General features: G+C 49.3%; 1 protein-coding gene across 1 annotated transcript; it reads left to right on the forward strand.

Annotated features, from left to right (window-relative positions):
* Positions 1–122: 122 nt before the first annotated feature.
* Positions 123–20,862, forward strand: LOC144726253 (tyrosine-protein kinase FRK-like). The gene is made up of 9 exons (XM_078604799.1): positions 123–192; positions 3,810–4,295; positions 6,402–6,526; positions 8,307–8,470; positions 10,819–10,987; positions 12,136–12,288; positions 16,027–16,205; positions 17,946–18,093; positions 18,343–20,862. The coding sequence occupies exons 2-9, from the start codon at positions 3,841–3,843 to the stop codon at positions 18,537–18,539; spliced, it is 1,590 nt and encodes a 529-aa protein (XP_078460925.1). The 5' UTR covers positions 123–192; positions 3,810–3,840; the 3' UTR covers positions 18,540–20,862.
* The last annotated feature ends 2,341 nt before the right edge of the window (positions 20,863–23,203 follow it).

The raw sequence follows: 23,203 nt of genomic DNA on the forward strand, positions 1-23,203 counted from the left end.
ACACACAGACACACACACAGGCACACACTCATGCATACAGAATATTTCCAGTGACCAATGCCTGTCTCACCTGAACGCCCATCCCACTGCCCACTCCCCCCACCTCCCCACATCCCATGCGCTTTTAACCCCCCCCTCACCCAGGCTCAAGACAGACCGCAGGCGAGGAGACAGCACAGACCATTGCAACAGGTGTGTACAGGTATTCTCCTCTACTTAGCCAATAGACCTGTGCAATGTATACACTTATATCAAACTTGTATAGCTGAAACACCTACATCTCACCTGCGTAGCTAACACACCTACATCTCACCAGTCTAGCTAACACACCTACATCTCACCTGCCTAGCTAACACACCTACATCTCACCTGCGTAGCTAACACACCTACATCTCACCTGCGTAGCTAACACACCTACATCTCACCTGCCTAGCTAACACACCTACATCTCACCTGCCTAGCTAACACACCTCCATCTCACCTGCGTAGCTAACACACCTACATCTCACCTGCCTTGCTAACACACCTACATCTCACCTGCGTAGCTAACACACCTACATCTCACCTGAGTAGCTAACACACCTACATCTCACCTGCGTAGCTAACACACCTACATCTCACCTGAGTAGCTAACACACCTCCATCTCACCTGCGTAGCTAACACACCTACATCTCACCTGTGTAGCTAACACACCTACATCTCACCTGTCGAGCTAACACACCTACTTCTCACCTGCGTAGCTAACACACCTACATCTCACCTGTGTAGCTAACACACCTCCATCTCACCTGCGTAGCTAACACACCTACATCTCACCTGTCGAGCAAACACACCTACATCTCACCTGTGTAGCTAACACACCTACATCTCACCTGCGTAGCTAACACACCTACATCTCACCTGTCGAGCTAACACACCTACATCTCACCTGAGTAGCTAACACACCTCCATCTCACCTGCGTAGCTAACACACCTACATCTCACCTGCGTAGCTAACACACCTCCATCTCACCTGCGTAGCTAACACACCTACATCTCACCTGCGTAGCTAACACACCTACATCTCACCTGCGTAGCTAACACACCTCCATCTCACCTGCGTAGCTAACACACCTCCATCTCACCTGCGTAGCTAACACACCTACATCTCACCTGTCTAGCTAACACACCTACATCTCACCTGTGTAGCTAACACACCTACATCTCACCTGCGTAGCTAACAAACCTCCATCTCACCTGCGTAGCTAACACACCTACATCTCACCTGCCTTGCTAACACACCTACATCTCACCTGCCTAGCTAACACACCTACATCTCACCTGTGTAGCTAACACACCTACATCTCACCTGTGTAGCTAACACACCTACATCTCACCTGCGTAGCTAACACACATACATCTCACCTGCGTAGCTAACACACCTACATCTCACCTGCGTAGCTAACACACCTACATCTCACCTGCTTAGCTAACACACCTACATCTCACCTGTGTAGCTAACACACCTACATCTCACCTGTGTAGCGAACACACCTACATCTCACCTGCCTAGCTAACACACCTACATCTCACCTGCCTAGCTAACACACCTACATCTCACCTGCGTAGCTAACACACCTACATCTCACCTGCGTAGCTAACACACCTACATCTCACCTGCGTAGCTAACACACCTACATCTCACCTGTCTAGCTAACACACCTACATCTCACCTGCCTAGCTAACACACCTACATCTCACCTGCGTAGCTAACACACCTACATCTCACCTGCGTAGCTAACACACCTACATCTCACCTGCCTTGCTAACACACCTACATCTCACCTGCCTTGCTAACACACCTACATCTCACCTGCCTAGCTAACACACCTACATCTCACCTGCGTAGCTAACACACCTACATCTCACCTGTGTAGCTAACACACCTACATCTCACCTGTGTAGCTAACACACCTACATCTCACTTGTATAGCTGAAACACCTACATCTCACCAGTCTAGCTAATACACCTACATCTCACCTGTGTAGCTAACACACCTACATCTCACCAGTCTAGCTAACACACCTACATCTCACCTGCCTAGCTAACACACCTACATCTCACCTGTGTAGCTAACACACCTACATCTCGCCTGTGTAGCTAACACACCTACATCTCACCTGCCTAGCTAACACACCTACATCTCACCTGTCTAGCTAACACACCTACATCTCACCTGTCTTGCTAACACACCTACATCTCACCTGTGTAGCTAACACACCTACATCTCACCTGTGTAGCTAACACACCTACATCTCACCTGTGTAGCTAACACACCTACATCTCACCTGTCTAGATAACACACCTACATCTCACCTGCCTAGCTAACACACCTACATCTCACCTGTCTAGCTAACACACCTACATCTCACCTGCGTAGCTAACACACCTACATCTCACCTGCGTAGCTAACACCCCTCCATCTCACCTGCGTAGCTAACACACCTACATCTCACCTGCGTAGCTAACACACCTCCATCTCACCTGCGTAGCTAACACACCTCCATCTCACCTGCGTAGCTAACACACCTCCATCTCACCTGCGTAGCTAACACACCTCCATCTCACCTGCGTAGCTAACACACCTACATCTCACCAGTCTAGCTAATACACCTCCATCTCACCTGCGTAGCTAACACACCTACATCTCACCAGTCTAGCTAACACACCTCCATCTCACCTGCGTAGCTAACACACCTACATCTCACCTGCGTAGCTAACACACCTCCATCTCACCTGCGTAGCTAACACACCTACATCTCACCTGCGTAGCTAACACACCTCCATCTCACCTGCCTTGCTAACACACCTACATCTCACTTGTATAGCTGAAACACCTACATCTCACCAGTCTAGCTAATACACCTACATCTCACCTGTGTAGCTAACACACATACATCTCACCTGCGTAGCTAACACACCTACATCTCACCTGCGTAGTTAACACACCTACATCTCACCTGTCTAGCTAACACACCTACATCTCACCTGCGTAGCTAACACACCTACATCTCACCAGTCTAGCTAACACACCTACATCTCACCTGCGTAGCTAACACACCTACATCTCACCAGTCTAGCTAACACACCTACATCTCACCTGAGTAGCTAACACACCTACATCTCACCAGTCTAGCTACCACACCTACATCTCACCTGAGTAGCTAACACACCTACATCTCACCTGTCTAGCTAACACACCTACATCTCACCTGCGTAGCTAACACACCTACATCTCACCAGTCTAGCTAACACACCTACATCTCACCTGAGTAGCTAACACACCTACATCTCACCAGTCTAGCTAACACACCTACATCTCACCTGAGTAGCTAACACACCTACATCTCACCTGTCTAGCTAACACACCTACATCTCACCTGCGTAGCTAACACACCTACATCTCACCTGCGTAGCTAACACACATACATCTCACCTGCGTAGCTAACACACCTACATCTCACCTGTGTAGCTAACACACCTACATCTCACCTGCGTAGCTAACACACTCACGTACAACACAACGAACCGATTTCAGCACCATAACTCGCCAATCTCACGCAGCCACCGGTCACTCTCACGAACAACACAACGAACCAATTTCAGCACCATAACTCGCCAATCTCACGCAGCCACCGGTCACTCTCACGTTCAACACAACGAACCAATTTCAGCACCATAACTCATCAATCTCACGCAGCCAGCGGTCACTCTCACGTTCAACACAACGACCCAATTTCAGCACCATAACTCGCCAATCTCACGCAGCCACCGGTCAATCTCAAGCGCCGGGCTCGCCATGGGTGCCACGTGCTGTTCTCTCTGCCGCTGCTGCTGCTGCTGCGCGGGGAGAGGCGAGGAGGGGAGGAGGTCGGAGGGAGACGGCGCCACGACCGAGAACGAGAAGAGTAGCGAGAAGCAGCAGCAGCAGCATGTCTACTACAACGAAACCTTTGACAACATCTACGAAGACTTCCCGGTGCCACGGTCACCCACGCCGACGCCGCCGACGCCGCCGCCGCCGCCCATGCCCGAGCGCCGTCGTCACGTGGCGCTGCGAGCCTTCGAGTCGCCCGAGTCGAACGTGCTGAGCGTGGCCGAGGGCGCCCTGGTCGAGGTGCTGGACTGCGACGTCGCTGCCGGGTGGTGGTGGTGCAGGGCAGGCGGCGGCGGTGGTGCCGGCAGGGAGACGGAGCGAGAGGGATTCCTGCCCACGTCGCTCGTGGCTCCCATCGACAGCGTTGAGGCGCAGGAGTGAGTTGCTGTGGCATCGAATCATCGTCGGAATGAGTATCACCATCATCGGAATGAGCACCACCATCATCGGAATGAGTATCACCATCATCAGAATGAGTATCACCATCATCAGAATGAGCACCACCATCATCGGAATGAGTATCACCATCATCAGAATGAGTATCACCATCATCAGAATGAGCATCACCATCATCAGAATGAGTGTCAACATCATCGGAATGAGCATCAACATCATCAGAATGAGTGTCACCATCATCAGAATGAGCATCACCATCATCAGAATGAGTGTCAACATCATCGGAATGAGCATCAACATCATCAGAATGAGTATCACCATCATCAGAATGAGCATCACCATCATCAGAATGAGTGTCAACATCATCGGAATGAGCATCAACATCATCAGAATGAGTGTCACCATCATCAGAATGAGCATCACCATCATCAGAATGAGTATCACCATCATCAGAATGAGCACCACCATCATCGGAATGAGTATCACCATCATCAGAATGAGCATCAACATCATCAGAATGAGTGTCACCATCATCAGAATGAGCATCAACATCATCAGAATGAGTGTCACCATCATCAGAATGAGTGTCAACATCATCGGAATGAGCATCAACATCATCAGAATGAGTGTCACCATCATCAGAATGAGCATCACCATCATCAGAATGAGTGTCAACATCATCGGAATGAGCATCAACATCATCAGAATGAGTGTCACCATCATCAGAATGAGTGTCAACATCATCGGAATGAGCATCAACATCATCAGAATGAGTGTCACCATCATCAGAATGAGCATCACCGTCATCAGAATGAGTGTCAACATCATCGGAATGAGCATCAACATCATCAGAATGAGTATCACCATCATCAGAATGAGCATCACCATCATCAGAATGAGTGTCAACATCATCGGAATGAGCATCAACATCATCAGAATGAGCATCACCATCATCAGAATGAGTGTCAACATCATCGGAATGAGCATCAACATCATCAGAATGAGTGTCACCATCATCAGAATGAGTGTCATTGTCATCAGCAGAGATAGGAAGTGTGGAATTGCCGGACTGAGTTGGTGTAAAACGTCATCGTCGTCATCATCATCCTGAGTACCATCATCATCAGCAGCAGCAACAGCAGCAGCAGAATTATTATTATCATCATCATCAGAGATAGGAAGCGTGGAGGCGCGGGAGTGAGTTGGTGTGGCATTTCATCATCAGCAGCATGAGTATCACCATCATCAGCAGCATGAGTATCACCATCATCAGCAGCATGAGTATCACCATCATCAGCAGCATGAGTATCACCATCATCAGCAGCATGAGTATCACCATCATCAGCAGCATGAGTATCACCATCATCAGCAGCATAAGTATCATCAGCTGCAGAATCATCATCATCATAGCTTGGAAGTGCAGGAGTCAGTTGGTGTGGCATATCATCATCATCAGCAGAATAATGAGCAGCAGAAGTATCATCATCATGATCATCGCCAGAATCGTCACAGATAGGACGGCGCAGGAGTTGGTGGCACATCATCAGCAGCAGAATCATCATCATCACCACAGATAGGAGGCGTGGAGGCGTACGAGTGAGCTGTCAGAGCTTTGTGGCGGTGGCAATGTCACATCAGCATCATCATCATCATCAGCAGCAGCGGTATCATCAGCGGCATCACCGTCATCATCAGCAGCAACATTCTCAGCAGTAGCGCCATCGTCATGAGCAGCAGACTCATCATCGTAGATCGGAAGCGTGGAGGTACAGGTTGTGACTTGGAGGTTGCTTCGTGGTGATGTCACATCATCATCAGCAGCAGCAGTAGATTTTTCATCATCAGCAGAATCATCGTCATTGTTTTCTGGCCCAGGGCCTCCCTCCCCCAGGTCGACTCCGCCCTAAAATGAGTCCAGTACCTGGTGCGGTGTCCGTGAAACATCAGCCGGACGTGGTTCTGGCCACCAACCCCCTAGTGATTCAATGTCGGCCTTCATAGGTGCTGAAACTCGCTAACAGAACTTGCCCCAACAGTCTATAACAAGCGACACGGGGGGGGGGGGTTCTTTGTCTCTGTGCGTGCAGTTGGTACTTTGGGACGCTGTCTCGGTTCGAGAGCAGCTCGCGACTGCTGCGAAACCCCGTGGGAACCTTCCTGGTTCGAGACGGGGGCGTGGGTCAAGAGCACACGCACGTGTACACACTGTCTGGTGAGTGTGCCTGTGTGTGTGTGTACACTCCGTCTGTGGGGAGAGTTGGCACAGTGGTTGGCACGCACAGCGCTACGAAACCGGTGAGCCAAGTTCGATTCCCACCCACAGCCAACATCAGCGACGATTATCTGAACCGGTCCTGGGCCTCCCCTAGATCGACTCAGCCTCAAATGAGTACCTGGTGCGGTGCGTAAACATCGCCACTAGGGAGACAAAGGCGGGTGCCGTGGCAGCCTTCATAGTTGCTCGTCAATAGCACTTGCTCCAAAAGTCTGTTAAGGCTATACGGGGGATCTTTGTCTGGGACTATCCATTCAGTACGTACGCATGGAGGGGGGAGTGGGGGTAGGAAACGGGGGGGGGGGGGGGGACTACTGACAATGTACGCATAGGAAACGGGGGGGGGGTGAAGCCTCGATAATAATGTGTCTACATTGGCCTTCAAATGAGTTAGATAGTCCGGCGGTGTGGACTATCTGTTTGTGTGAACACGTGAATATTAATAATCCTTCATCGTTTTTGCGTGGATTAAATATCGGCCGTTCTATAGGATTCGGGAGAGGGGGGGGGATGCGTCAGGCGTACATACGCAAGTGGGGGGGGGGGGGTCTGCGTACACGGAAGGGGGGAGGGGTCAAGTTTCGACAGATTGTTGCGTACCTACTCAATGGATGGCCTCTCTCTGTGTGTTCCAGACAAAATATTATAATTATTGTAATTTCCACAGCACTGCTGCTGTTCCTAATGATGATGATAACGATCAATGTAATAACTCGCGATGACGACGACACCGACCGCTCGAACCAACAACCCCGATTAAAGCCCCTCCCCCGACCGCGCTGACAACCCGCGAGCCCACGTGGCTTTCATTGTGACGTCGACGATGACGACCGCAGCCATTGTTGTGATGACGATTACGACACCGACAGCTGGCACGACCCTCTCCCACGTGGCACCCCTCCACCCACCCACCGACAGAAGTCGCAACCGGGTACCCGATACCCGTACCCTACCCGATACCCGGCTACCCGTACCCGGCCGGGTACGGGTACCCGTTTGCGACCCTGGTGCGGCCAGGTACGGGTACGGGTAGGCCGTGAGTCACTGGTGAGTAACTGTTTGTCACTCATTTCCCAACGTCTTGTCTCTTCTCACAATTCAAGTTCCTAGAATCAACCCACCCGCGCCTGCAACATGGCTTCATCCCAGAGGTCGCAATCGGGTACCCGATACCCGTACCCTACCCGTACCCGGCCGGGTACGGGTAGGGTACGGGTACGGCCGGGTACGAGTACCCGTTTGCGACCCTGGTGCGGCCGGGTACGGGTACGGAATCAAAACCCGTTTGCGACCTCTGATATAGCAGCAGCAGGGTGACGTCATCATTTAATTAATTCACTCTTCAACACACCGGTGGGCTAAAGTAGTATACTATTTGTCCTTTGTAAACGTGACACATTTTTTACTGTTTGGCCGTGTCGGGTGGTGGAGGGTTACGACACATTTATAAATAACGTGATCTAACCCAGTCTCGAGGTGAAGACAGGGTGTCAGCGAGGCTGGATGCAAAGAGAAGGCGCCAGCAAGTCTGGAGGATCTTGGTTGGGAAATTCCCCAGAGTGTCCAAAAGAGACGGGTACGGGTAGTGTACGGGTACCCGTACCCGGCCAGGTACGGGTACCTGTTTGCGACCGTGGTGCGGCCGGGTACGGGTAAGGAATCAAAACCCGTTTGCGACCTCTGCCCACCGACCTCCCCCGTTGCGTGACCCACGCAGTGCTGGTGGCGCCCGGCGAGGTGAAGAACTACCGCGTGCACCGGTCGGCCGAGGGCTTCTACATCAGGCGCGGCAAGGCGTACGCCAGCGTGCAGGAGCTGCTGCTGCACTACCACGCGCGCGACGGCAAGCAGCTGCCCGTGCTCACGCAGCCCTGCGCCAAGGTGACGGCGGCTGGCAAGCAAAGCAGAGGGGGGGGGGGGCGGAGAAGTTAGGAGCTGAGGTAGTAGCAGCAGTAGCAGCAGCAGCAGCAGGAGTAAGAGAGCAGTCCTAGTCGAAGCAGTAGTAGCAGCAGGAGTAGCAGCAGCAGAAGCAGGAGTAGCAGTCCTAGTAGAAGCAGTAGCAGCAGGAGTAGCAGCAGCATTAGCACCACGTGTAGCAGCAACAACAGTCGAAGTAGTAGCAGCAGCAGTAGTAGCAGCAGCAGAAGTAGTAGTAGTTGTCGCAGCAGTAGCAGGAAAAGTAGCAGCAGTAGCAGCAGCAGCAGCCATCTCCCACACATCCCCCACACGGTGGTTGTGTGTGGCCTTAAAATAAAACAGAATAGGCAACGTTTCGGGCAACGCACCACTGCGAACGCAGCAGCAACATCACCAACAACACAATTTGCTCAATCTCCATATATATAAAAGGCAAAGTTGTGAATATGTGTGTCTGTTCAAAATGTTTAGCGTACTTCTCGACATGCTAAAAACTTGAAATTTGCCATGTGGGTACTTTCCAGACTGCACACCATGCAACAATTATAAAAATAAACTTTGGTTTTTTTGGGGGGTGGGAGGGGGGGGCTCAATAATGCATATTTTTTTGCACGGCAAGTGAGCTGTGACGTCACACCTGTCACGTGACCCGCGCACGTGGAAGCGTAACGCATTGTAGTGTAGTGGTTAGCGCGCCGCGCTACGAACCCGGCGACCCGAGTTCGATTCCCGCTCACGGCCACACCACCGGTGACGATTATTTTAACCGCTCCTGGGCCTCCCCTAGGTCGACTCAGCCTCAAACGAGTAACTGCTGTGGTGTGTGAACATCGCCACTGGGGGGGACAAAGGCGGCCTGGCGTCGTGAATCCCAAGTCCCCGGCGAAGCCGGGTAGTAAAGCTAGTCGGAAATAAGCCTTCTCGGCCAAGGTGATGAGGTGATGAGGTGACGGACCATGCGCACCCATGCCCTTGGCGTCACCGTGCCACGGAATGACTATGGCGATTACAGTGACGATGACACTGCAGTGATGATGGTGATGTTGATGACGATTTTCATAGCTGTCAACCCACACGGCTTATACCCCGTATTCTTGTGCAGGAAAATTGATTCTAGATTTGAAGCTTTCGTGACTACAAGGATTCATATTCTTAGGTTTTTTCGGTAAAGTCACGTAGGTAAAAAATTAAAATTAATAATCCAGCTATCGTGCTGTGACGGTTCCACCTGAAGACGGAAGCTTGTGTTGCCTCCGAAACGTCGTGATTTTTCTTTTATTTTTATTTTACTTTTATTAATTTAAAATTTTTACCTACGTGACTTTACCGAAAAAACCTACAGCCGTTTCAATAGGGCAAAAAAAAAATCTGTGTTTTGTCTGTTTGTTTGTGTTTCTCCCTTGTGATGGGATTTTGTAAGATGAACGTTGAGATTTATAAAGGGCACGGCGTGACCAATAATGTCTGAATTGGTCTGTAATAAGGTAGGGGCACTGATAAGGGGTTGACAAGTATCGATTTTGAGGATGCTGGTGAGAATGTTGATAACGATGTTGTTGACGATGTTGACGACCATGTTGAGGACGATATTGATGATGATGATGTTGTTGTTGACGAAGTTGATGACGATATTGATGATGATGTTGTTGTTGACGAAGTTGATGACGATATTGATGATGATGATGTTGTTGACGAAGTTGATGACGATATTGATGATGATGTTGTTGTTGACGAAGTTGATGACGATATTGATGATGATGATGTTGTTGACGAAGTTGATGACGATATTGATGATGATGATGTTGTTGACGAAGTTGATGACGATATTGATGATGATGTTGTTGTTGACGAAGTTGATGACGATATTGATGATGATGATGTTGTTGACGAAGTTGATGACGATATTGATGATGTTGTTGACGAAGTTGATGACGATATTGATGATGTTGTTGACGAAGTTGATGACGATATTGATGATGATGTTGTTGTTGACGAAGTTGATGACAATGTTGATAGCGACGTTAAGGACGCTGTTGAGGATGATCTCGATGACAATATTGAGGATGTTGTTGACGACGTTGATGACAATGTTGCTAGTGATGATGTTGATGACAATGTTGATAGTGATGATGTTGTTGACGAAGTTGATAGTGATGGTGTTGTTGACGAAGTTGATGACGATGTTGCTAGTGACGACGTTGATGACAATGTTGATAGTGATGACGTTGATGACAATGTTGATAGTGATGATGTTGTTGACTTGATGACGATGTTGACGACGACGTTGACGACGATGACGATGTTGTCCTCAGGAGGTGCAGTCCGACGTGATGTCTCCACACCCCAAGTGGGCCGAGTGCTGGCAGGTGAACCCGTCACATCTGCATCGCGTGCGGACACTGGGCAAGGGCCAAAGCGGCGAGGTGTGGAAGGGCGTCTACCAGGAGCGCTACCACGTGGCCGTCAAGACCCTCCACCCCGGTGCGCGCGTAGGTCCGCTCGGCCTGCAATAGCCGGCCGTCAACGCCGGCGGTTCGGGCATCGCCCCTGAAGTGGCCAAGTTGGGCACTAGGGGAGGTTCGTGAGAATGGCCGTGTCAGAGACACTGCGCCAGCACTGCTGACAAGCCTGGGTTCAACTCTCAAAGTTCGTAATGGGCAGGTCTGAGACACAAATCCAGCACTGCTGTTAGCCTGGGTTCAACTCTCAAAGTTCGTAATGGGCAGGTCTGAGACACAAATCCAGCACTGCTGTTAGCCTGGGTGCAACTCTCAAAGTTCGTAATGGGCAGGTCTGAGACACAAATCCAGCACTGCTGTTAGCCTGGGTGCAACTCTCAAAGTTCGTAATGGGCAGGTCTGAGACACAAATCCAGCACTGCTGTTAGCCTGGGTGCAACTCTCAAAGAGGTTCATGATAACAGCACTTGTCCCAAGAGTCTGTTAAGGCTATACGGGGGGTCTTTGTGCGTGTTGGTGTGTGTGTGTGTATGTGCGTTCGGTATGCATGTGTGTGTTAGGTGTGTATGTGGGTTGGCCACCCACCCCCTCGTGTGCCGTTTCAGCCTTCATAGGTGCTTATTCTTCTTAGGTTTTTTTTCGGTAAAGTCACGTAGAAAGTAAAATAAAATAAAAAACAAAAATCACGACGTTTCGGAGGCAACACAAGTCTCCGTCATCAGGTGGGACCGTCACAGTCAGATTAGCTGTATCAAGATTTACCACTTGATACAGCTAATCTGACTGTGACGGTCCCACCTGATGACGGAGACTTGTGTTGCCTCCGAAACGTCGTGATTTTTGTTTTTTATTTTATTTTACTTTCTACGTGACTTTACCGAAAAAACCTAAGAAGATGATTCCTTGCAGTCACGAAAGCTTCAAATCTAGGTGCTTATTCTTAGGTTTTTTCGGTAAAGTCACGTAGATAACAAAAATATAATTAATAAAAGTAAAATAAAATAACATTTTATTTTATAAATTTTAAATTTTTACCCACGTGACTTTACCGAAAAAACCTAAGAATATGAATCTTTGCAGTCACGAAAGCTTCAAATCTAGAATTCATAGGTGCTTGCTAACGGCACTTGCCCCAACAGTGCGTGAAAGCTCTTTGTCTTTGCACGACAGGCCTGCCGGTGGAGGAGCTGCACAGGGAGGCGCAGATCATGAAGACGCTGTCGCACCAGAACCTGCTGCGCCTGTACGCAGTGTGCGTGCACGAAGGCCGCGTCTCGCTCATCACGGAGCTCATGCGCGGAGACCTGCAGGCCTTCCTGCGCAGTACGTCTCGCTCCCTGCCACACTCTTCTTCCTCAGCCTCCTTCTTACTAGGCTCGCCGTACGCGAGACTAGCAAGATGCAGAGAAACGACCGCAATTTCACATTCGGGTGGTCACAGAGCAGCAGACGGCCGCGTTAGGAGCAAGCGGTTTGGGGCATTGCTTCGTTTTACGTTTTGCGGTCCAGTTCTGCATGACCGCATTGGCACACTCCTGGAGAGTTTCTCATTTTCCATTTGTGCATCATCAGGTATCCGCACCTGGCACGGTTTGTGCACCGGATGGGACTTAGGGTGGACCATCAGCTTCGGGGAAGGTCACACACAGAATTTCCCTGGGTTTGATCTTCCACAGAGCTCGTGGTCCGTACAGGCTTGCCAGTGGCGGCATCACAAGGCAAATATCCCCCGCGTAGCCTACACTGACTGCTAGGGGCAAGTGCCGTTAGCGTGCTCCTGTGAAGGTCACGCCTACGAAAGCGCCTATGGCCAGCACCACGCTCGGCTGCTGCCTTTGTCTCCCCAAGTCCTGGTGCTTACACGTGGTGCCAGGTACTCATTTAGGGCCGAGTCGATTTAGGAGAGGCCCAGTTGCCAGTTCAAATGATAACTACTGATGTGAGCCGTGGTCAAGAGTCGAATTTGGGTCGTCTAGGGCGCTAACCACTATAAATAATTATAAAAAGACAAAGATCCATCATGTAGCCTTTAACAGGATATTGGGGAAAGTGATGTTAGAATGCACGTATGAAGCCCGGAATGGCACACAATGGGATGGTGTGGCCAATACACCACGCCTGGTCGCATTCGTGCTAGTAGTGTACCAGGTACTCGGTTAAGGCTGAGCCGACCTAGGGGAGGTCCACGACCAGTTGAATTATTCTCCACTGTTTTTGGTCGTAAGCGGGGAATCGAACTCGGGCGGTCAGGTTCGCAGTGCACTGCGATAGCCACTGCGCCACCGCTCTGCATGCGGTGGCACACGCACCTACAATTACCGTGACCTGCGCGTCTGAGACGCGATTTGTTGGATTGGCTCGCCGAGCTCATAAATGACGTTACACATATGTACACATTGGGTGCTGTGTGCAAATCTATGAAGAGCCTCACTTCATAGGCTCGCTCAATCCGGACGGTAATCAATTTATAATGAGGTAAGCGAGCAGACGACCACACCAGCGCTTGATGTGCATGATGCAAATACTAAAAGGAATGGAAACCAGGTCATTGGGATTACGGCTCAACCCACGTGACTGCAACCAGTTGTATCTGGGCCAAAACCATTTCCTGGTGCCTGAACCCCCTTTTTGTGTTTGGTTTGTAGTCTTTCCTGCCACCGCAACCTCCGATACGCGCGGTTGGCTAAGTGCGGTGCAAAAGAAGTTCAACGTACATCGGACTTGCAGTGACATTGCCGCGCTTGCATGAGCGTGACGTGGTCACCTTGCAAGAGACCCGCTCGAGAAAGTGCAATTGGCAAACTTATAAACGTTAGCGCGGGAGACAGACGCTTTTATTGGTCGTCGTTGTGGAGGGAGCGCAGGTTAGTGGTTCGAGCCCAACGGACGACCCGGTTAATACTGCGGTGTGCATTCACAGCGGGGGTCAAGGTTGTCGTGACGTTCTTTGTGTGTGTGTGTCAGTGTCAGGGTTCCGCAAACAATGTATATTATCCAGATTTGTAAAAAAATTACTCTCCAAAGATACGTAATTTGGAAAAATTATGCATAGAATGATTCACGATTGACGGATTGATTACAGGGTCAGACCGCGTGCGTAACTATCGGCGACAGGTCCGTGCCTCATTGGTTAGAATGTTGTTGTGGATCACTGTCCGGCAGCAACACGGGAAATGCCGCTGAAGCGGAACGTTTCTTCGTGGCACGTCACAACTTTATTAATCGGCTGCATCATGTGCAGGAGGGTTGTACGAAACGCATTTTACACACCGGTCGATCTGACTCCCCCTGAAAGATGAATTACTGTTAATGCTATTAATTGGTTCTACGAAAACCATCGTTAATTGAAATGATCGTTAATCGAATGTAGGAAATACATGTTAAAGGCTGATTTTGTTCCAAGACGATCAGAAGTTGACCTTTTTCACCAGAAAAAGTTGCTCTCAAAACGCTCATATTAAGAGCGGGTCGCTGATTGGCTGAGGTCTGCTGAGTCCACTGAGGAGCGCTCCGATTGGCCAAAATTTGCGGCCGTGTCATATCGTAAACACATCGTTGATCGAAAATGTATCGTAAATCGAAACAATAGGACCCTATTGGAGGACGATGTTTCATCATAATATCATTAATCGATGGCATCGTAAACCGAAGGACCACTGTAGTACGATTGGCCATGGAAGCTAACGTGTTAAATTTTACTGCAGACTATACCCGTCTGTGAAACGTAGCGCCTTCGTGAGAGCGCTGGACTATGGCACGAACGCCAAGTGTAACGGGCGGATTTACGATACGTGTTTTCACATTGAGACTCGCTTAGTGGACACGCTCTCGCCCAGCTTGTAAATTCTAACAGCACGAACTACTTTGGGCAATCATTGACAGGAGCGTGAAGTGAAGGTCGAGAGCTGCGTGGGTGACGAGTCGGGGGATTTCCCGTTGTAATTTGCATTGGGAGGACGAAGTCCATGGGAGCGGCTGGGATTGAATCAGCCAGTTTGGAAAAGGTTCAGTTCCTTGATGATCTCAACTCGGCCAACAATGACTGCACGCACACATAAACACAAAACCCACACCTGTACCAAATTCGGCTGAATTCCAGCTCTGAGAATTGAGACTGTTTGTTTAACTACCAATGCGATGAACATTTCCGTCTGGAGCTGAGAAGGTTGTGGCAAGTGTTGCCTCTTCGTGTGGATAAGCGGTTATTTCAAGGCACATCGTGAAAAGATATATATATATATATCATCAGCCTTGGGCAGAAACAATAAAGAAGATGGAGAGAAGCCAAGCCGGAGAAGTGAAAGCAAGAGAGAATCGGGTGTATTTAGGCGAGTGGTTTAGACATCACCATGGTGTCCGAATCACGAACAGCGCCAGTTGGCTGGCCGTTCCACAGCCACAACAGAAGGCCCTGGACAACCGTCGTAAGGAGAGCCGCGTCCGAAGAAACACGCAGGACACCCGGCCATTGCAGAACGAAGCCTGCCGGATGGTCACCCATACGGGGATCATATGTGGGGTCAACGACACCTTGAGTACCTTGCAGAAAGGCACTTGATAAAATGTGATTTATTTTTTACTTGAAGGGGAATCTCAACAGCAGTTCTGTGATATCCGCTTCCACAGCACCGGGGGGGGGGGCGATGCTCTGAACGGATTCCTTGTCCCGTGACGCGACGTGGATATTTTTCCACTTGTTTACCCAGAAAAGTCTTACTAAGTGTCCAATGAAGTAGCTTGCGAGTGATTCTCTCTCATTTGGCAAATTTGGATATCACCAACATGTACCGACAAAACCGTGGGAGCACAGATGTACAGCAGATCATTGGAATTTACTGCACCGCCCTCAACATAGCTCCACCACAGCATAGCACAACCTGGATATCGCAGTTGCGATACGAGTAAACAAGAAGACCAAAACATTTGTAATATCTTCATTACAATCCTAACTATAACAGAATCATGACTCCTAACGTTCAACCTCTAAATGTAAAAGAGTTTAATTGATTGAAGCCATCGCCTGTGACCTCTGCGCCCCGCCATTACCCTTGTCCCTGGCAGGTGAGGAAGGCCGTGGGCTGCACCTGTGCGAGCTGCTGCACCTGGGCGCACAGGTGTCGAGCGGGATGGAGTACCTGGCGGAGCGGGGGTTCGTGCATCGTGACCTCGCCGCGAGGAACGTGCTTGTCGACGCTTCGCTGCGCTGCTGCATCGGCGACTTCTCGCTCGCTCTCGCACACGTGCGTTACCACCATTTTACACTCACGTTACCGCCATTTTGCATGCATGTTTCCGCCATTTTAGAAACGTTACCACCATTTTACACTCACGTTACCGCCATTTTAGATGCATGTTTCCGCCATTTTAGAAACGTTACCACCATTTTACACTCACGTTACCGCCATTTTAGATGCATGTTTCCGCCATTTTAGAAATGTTACCACCATTTTACACACGCGTTGCCGCCATTTTAGATGCATGTTTCCGCCATTTTAGAAATGTTACCACCATTTTACACACACGTTGCTGCCATTTTAGATGCATGTTTCCGCCATTTTAGAAATGTTACCACCATTTTACACACGCGGTGCTGCCATTTTAGATGCATGTTTCCGCCATTTTAGAAACGTTACCACCATTTTACACTCACGTTACCGCCATTTTAGATGCATGTTTCCGCCATTTTAGAAATGTTACCACCATTTTACACACGCGCTGCTGCCATTTTACATGCATGTTTCCGCCATTTTAGAAATGTTACCACCATTTTACACTCGCGTTGCCGCCATTTTACATGCATGTTTCCGCCATTTTAGAAATGTTACTACCATTTTACACTCGCGTTGCCGCCATTTTACATGCATGTTTCTGCCATTTTAGAAATGTTACCACCATTTTACACTCGCGTTGCCGCCATTTTACATGCATGTTTCCGCCATTTTAGAAATGTTACTACCATTTTACACACGCGTTGCTGCCATTTTACAAATGCGGGAGTGGGGGGGGGGCTGTGAGGGGGCTGGGTGAAGAGGTGGAACGAAGGCCCAGCTGCAAGTTGATGAAGGGAGAGGCCCAGGCCGGTTCAGGTGTAACGCCGCGTACCAATCCGTATAGCCTGCGTGCATGAGGTCATCTCGTCGCTCCATCTCCAGAATGGTTGTTCTCTTGGGGCACATTTTCCCGCTCCAGCTGCAGCTCCATCATCATTCTCGACCACCAGCCATCGTCCATCCTCGCAATTCTACTCCCTGAGCAGGACCAATCACGACAATGTCTCCACACTCGACGTGACGCCCCTCACCTGTGTCCGTTCCGCGATCTGTGCCTCGCCGCTCCTGCCTCTCGGTACATTTACAAGTGCACACCTTTATCCGTGCTTCTTTGCAAGACTTTTCAGCTTTCGTTCCGTTTTCTTTGGCAACGGGCAATGTGTCCGACCCATAGGTCACAGCGGAATGATACGGATCTTGGGACTCACGAAGCCACACGCTAGCTTTGTGTGTTTGTGATTGGTTAGGAAGATTAACCAACAAAACCCGCAGAGTCGCGATACATTTCCTGTGAGATCATATCAACTTTACTGGGGGGTGTTGAGGCGATTTTTTTTGTTGACGGTAACGTTGGAAATGTACGTGGTGTGGTATTTTTACATTGTTAGGAATGTGTGTACCCAGCAAAAAGTTACGTTATAGATAACATAGAATCTGATGGGATTAGTGTAGGCTGAGTTCACCTAGGGAAGGGGTCGGAAACCAAAATAACATTTGGCAAAAAAAAAACCCTCAATATTTCATGAGCCGCAATGCATGTGAACATCGCGACACAAATTTGTCGAGATCACAACTACCTCGCCTAAAATCAATGACGAATCTGAAAGATAACGGCTGCGAAAAAACCCACGTGCGGTATTGCGTTAATGACGTGATCGATTACATCATCGTCTTCATCGATGGTGCTGCCCCCTCCCCCACCCCCGCCAGGCCCAGAGCTCGCCGATGGTGAAGATCCCCACGCGCTGGACGGCCCCAGAGGGCCTCACCGGCCAATGCTTCACCACCAAGTCTGACGTGTGGTCTTTCGGCGTGCTACTTTACGAGATCTTCACCTTCGGACGGCGTCCCTACTCACGTAAGCACCGACAGAGCCTCTAGACAGTGACAGGCTGACTGGTCTCTGATAGGGTCTAAAAACGGTGACAGACAGACCAGTCTCTGACGGTGTCTCTAAACAGTGACAGACAGACAGATCGGTTTCTGATGGGGTCTCTAGCCAATGACAGAATGACAGACAGACGGGTCTCTGTATGGGGTCTCTAGACGGTGACAGACTAACAGGCCCACCTGCTTCATCCTCCTCCTCTTGCGCCTCTCCGTGCAGACATTCGCAACAACCGGGACGTGCAGGTGGCCGTGCTGTCTGGGTACCGCCTCCCGCAGCCGGCACGGTGCCCCCCGCCCGTCTACGCCACCATGGTGGAGTGCTGGAGCGAGCGCGAGGAGGCGAGGCCGTGCTTCTCGGTGCTGCGGGAGCGCCTGCAAGCACTCCTGCGGCTGGAGCAGGACAACGAGGAGTGACCTCCTGCGACCCCCCCCCCGCGAACCCCTATGAAGCGGACGGCGAATATTGCGACTGATGTGAGAGAACTAGCGGAGAGGAAGACCGTAGGGGCACGTGACCTCCCGCTCCAGTTTTCGCTCCTCTCTTCGTAGCCCACCATCCAGGCTCCTCTATCCAGTCCACACACAGTAGGCGGCCGGTGCAGCTGCACCGTCTGCATGCTTGACGGCCGTGCCACCGATGATAGTGGAGCTACAGGCTCCCGTAGACAGCGGCGGTGCTGCGTGGCTGGCAGAGGCCCTGCTGCAAGGAATGAAAAATTCCCCCACCAGGGTGGTGCACTGCTCGCTGTGAGCATTCACAATGGGAATTTCTTCATCCTGACTCAAGTTTAGTGGGAGTCTATAGTTTCTGTCCAGTCGCCAAAGACTGCACAACAAAAACATGACGTATTTGAGAAGAGATTTCCCCCTTTTTTTCTGGCAACAAAACAGCTGTGTTAAGTTGTTAAAACACCAAACTGAAACCTTTTACAAGGAATCATGTCTGCAATAACCACAATACTTGTGGTCAGAATGCCAGCAAAAAACATACTCGGATAATATATTATAGATATTTTCAGAGTATGATGACATATTTGGTTAAACTCTCTTAAATTTGTATCATTCCAGCTCTGAGAATTAACAAACGTGTATATATATTTTTTTCATTGCCATGCAATGTATATATATATATATATTTGTTTAAATTGGTTTGATGTGACCAAATCACCCAGAAGATGCCTGGCCTCATCAGATCTTAAGCTAAGCAGGTTTGAGCCTGGGTAGTGCTTGGATGGGTGCTTTTAGGCTGCTTTTAGGCTGCTTTTAGGATGCATTGTGAGCTGGAGAGGACAGGAGTGCAGAAAAATACATTGCACTGTACTATGCTCCCGTGGTCTATGGTCCCAGCTCTTCAACCAACTAAACCAGAATGGTGAAGTATGGTCAAATAACCTCTGTGACCTCTGTGACCTCTGTGACCTGCGTGCCGTTGGGAGGCCCTCACACAGCAGTGGATTAACACATTTTTTCTGCATGAGGAGTTGTATCATGTATAACCTCAGGTTGTATTTTATGTTTTTTTTTCTATTTATACTCCTACCTTGTGTATATAAGTTCTGGTAAAATATGTACCGTATACGAGCCCCGTTCGTAAGTGGAACGGTTCGTAAGTCGGAACACAATAATGTACTGTATTTAAATGCACAATACGGTCAGTGTTATCAAATGTGCTGAGCTTAAACCAAAACTCGCGATTAAGAAGAAATGTGCATTTGACGCCGTAAATAGTTTCTGAGGTTCGGTTCGCAAGTGCGAGTTGGCACTCGCAAGTCGGATGGTTAAAAAAATATATATCTCACGGAAGCTCGTTCGTAAGTGCGGATTGTTCGTGAGTCAGGCGTTCCTAAGTCAGATGGTGAAAAAGAAATATGTTATGGAAGCTCGTTTATAAGTGCGGATGTTCGTAAGTCGGATGGTTAAAAAATAAATCTCTTATGGAAGCTCGTTCGTAAGTGCGGATTGTTCGTAAGTCAGGCGTTCATAAGTCGGGGGGGACTGCCTGTACATCAACTAACAAGCTTTCACATATTCTTAGGTTTTTTCGGTAAAGTCACGGATATATACAAGGACTGTTGTCTTGGAATTTCTTTCACTTGATACAGCTATCGTGCTGTGACAGTTCCACCTGAAGACGGAAGCTTGTGTTGCCTCCGAAACGTCGTGATTTTTATTTTATTTTTATTTTACTTTTACTTTTAACTTTTATTAATTTAAATTTTTTTTACCTACGTGACTTTACCGAAAAAACCTACGAATATGAATCCTTGCAGTCACGAAAGCTTCAAATCTAGAAGCTTTCACATGACCGACCTCATGTACGCGTGCAGCACTGCGTGTGAGTGCAGTGGTTGGCGTCGTGGTTAGCACGCTTCGCAACGAAGCAGGCGACCTGAGTTCGAGTTTCCTAGCCACGGCTAACAGCAGTGGCGAGTGATGTCTGAACCGGCCCTGGGCTCTCCTCTGCCCACTTCAGCAAAACCAGCACTGATCAGCGTGGCCAAGGATGAACTTTTTTCGCACCATACGTAGCCAACCATGACCGACACATTGGTATTGGAAGGCCTTCATCCAGCAGTGGATTGACAGGGAACTGTAAGGTGTTACTATGTCCACTGTGATTTCTATCGTCATATAATTTCTGTTCAGTAAAAATTAAATATCAAGTAAAATATCAAGTAAATGTACTTTACACAAACAATGCAATACATTCGTTAATAAACTGATATTTTACGTGTAATGAGGTTTCTTTTATTGCACGTAACGTAGCTTAGGACCCCGTCGTCATGAGATAATGCCGACGTGGAGATCGTGTGACCGAGCAGACAGGGACGACGTGAAGACAGCGACGGCGGCCCGAGTCCCTCTCGACAGCCCCGAACTTCCCTTCTTGCCCTGCTTTTATCCTCGTGGATTCTCTGGGGGGAATTTCCCCAGCCGTCTCTTTTGGACACTCTGGGGAATTTCCCAACCAAGATCCTCCAGACTTGCTGGCGCCTTCTCTTTGCATCCAGCCTCGCTGACACCCTGTCTTCACCTCGAGACTGGGTTAGATCACGTTATTTATAAATGTGTCGTAACCCTCCACCACCCGACACGGCCAAACAGTAAAAAATGTGTCACGTTTACAAAGGACAAATAGTATACTACTTTAGCCCACCGGTGTGTTGAAGAGTGAATTAATTAAATGATGACGTCACCCTGCTGCTGCTTTATCAGAGGTCGCAAACGGGTTTTGATTCCGTACCCGTACTCGGCCGCACCAGGGTCGCAAACGGGTACCCGTACCCAGCCGTACCCGTACCCTACCCGTACCCAGCCGGGTACGGGTAGGGTACGGGTATCGGGTACCCGATTGCGACCTCTGGGATGAAGCCATGTTGCAGGCGCGGGTGGGTTGATTCTAGGAACTTGAATTGTGAGAAGAGACAAGACGTTGGGAAATGAGTGACAAACAGTTACTCACCAGTGACTCACGGCCTACCCGTACCCGTACCCGGCCGCACCAGGGTCGCAAACGGGTACCCGTACCCGGCCGGGTATGGGTAGCCGGGTATCGGGTAGGGTACGGGTATCGGGTACCCGGTTGCGACCTCTGCGCTCTATTTAAGACCGGGAGCAAGAGCAGAGCCTCACCATTCTGGCAAATTGCCCGATGAAGCTGGATGTAATTGCCCTCTCGTGCAACAGGGGAACTGCCACTTGGGCAGCTTTGTGAATGCGTCGTTCTCTGGACGTTTTTGACACCGCCGTTTTCGGACGCAATGGATGGAAGTCGCCGGTCATAGGCGGAGTTTTTTTTTTTGGGGGGGGGGGGGCAATGTCCCCGCCCCAAACTGGACATCTTCAAAATGGGACCTTTTCTTGCCAGTATCAAAGTACTTTGATCCTTTGATACTGGCAAAAAAAATGGTCCTATTTTGTAGCTTCTCACCCCGAGCTCTCAATGCTCTGATAGTGGCATTGCCCTTGTGCTGTTCGCCTCTTGACGTTCTCTGGTCTGACACTGGCTGTCTCTGGTGTAGGCCAATCCGTTTCAAAGACAATGCCCATATATTATATGAGCGTGTTTGTTTGCATGTTCACCACAAGTATTGTGTGTGGTGAATGCAGACGTTTTGCAAAAGGTTTCTACTTGGTGTTTGAACAGGGTAAAAAACCCCTATTCTTATGTTTTCGTACTTGACACCTTTATTCATTTATTTTCAGTAGTTTACCATTAAGATTGAAAATGTATTAATTATATGCATCCGCGATTCCTAATGTGAGGGACAAAGCAAACCCCTGCACCCACAAATATAGAAGTGAAAGTCTGCCTAATTGCTACTCACTATCGCCGCACTCGGAGAGATTTCCCAATGGATCACTTATCTCGCGACCCCTATTCCGATAAGCGCACGGGCAATTCGACTTAGAGAGTATATAACCGTACTGCAATAAAACTCTAAGATTTGCTGTCTCTGTCAAAGGGGTATTGTTTGACGTGGGTCATATTCACTATGGCAATGCACTATGAACCCTGCGGCCCAAGTTCGGTTCCTAGCCACGGCTATCAGAAGTGGCGAGTGAACATCTAATCAGGTTAAGTGTGGTCAAATCAACCACATTATGGGGTTATCCAGCAGGTATCTCGAAGGGAAACGGTATTTGTTAAGTATTGTGGTATATTCTTGTAGATATCTGGTATGCAACAGATTGTTTTTGTGTAACCATTGCATCGCGCGCTTTCGGATGCGCTTCTGTGGCCGTCTGGAACGCTCTTCCTTCCGATATTAGGAAGCCACTGGAGCTATGCACTTTTAAATCATCATCTATATTGACAAACCCATTTCGTCAGAACTGCTTTTTGCGTTTAGTTTGTTGTCCTTCCCCCGCACCTCCGATAAGCACACGGTTGGCTACTCTACGGTATGAAAGAATGTCAACATCCATACATAACCGGTCTCTCTCATCTTAAAGCATTACCTGGTGCAAAGGTATGCTGCCAGTAAGCGGCGATGGTTACAACTGTGTGGTCAAGCCTAGGGGCACCTCCAGTGGCAGCTGTCCATGTGCAGTAGTCTGCCAGTAGGATGTCGACG

The sequence above is a fragment of the Lampetra planeri genome, chromosome 23, assembly GCF_965212315.1.
Source record: "Lampetra planeri chromosome 23, kcLamPlan1.2.h2, whole genome shotgun sequence".
NCBI lineage: Eukaryota > Metazoa > Chordata > Hyperoartia > Petromyzontiformes > Petromyzontidae > Lampetra > Lampetra planeri.

What these genes read in the sequence shown, in the direction of transcription:
- LOC144726253 (XM_078604799.1), top strand. Translation starts at nt 3,841, where the DNA reads ATGGGTGCCACGTGCTGTTCTCTCTGCCGCTGCTGCTGCTGCTGCGCG. An exon ending in GCACGTGTACACACTGTCTG is followed by an intron (nt 6,527 to 8,306) that starts GTGAGTGTGCCT and finishes TGACCCACGCAG; the next exon opens with TGCTGGTGGCGCCCGGCGAG. An exon ending in CGGACGGCGTCCCTACTCAC is followed by an intron (nt 18,094 to 18,342) that starts GTAAGCACCGAC and finishes CTCTCCGTGCAG; the next exon opens with ACATTCGCAACAACCGGGAC.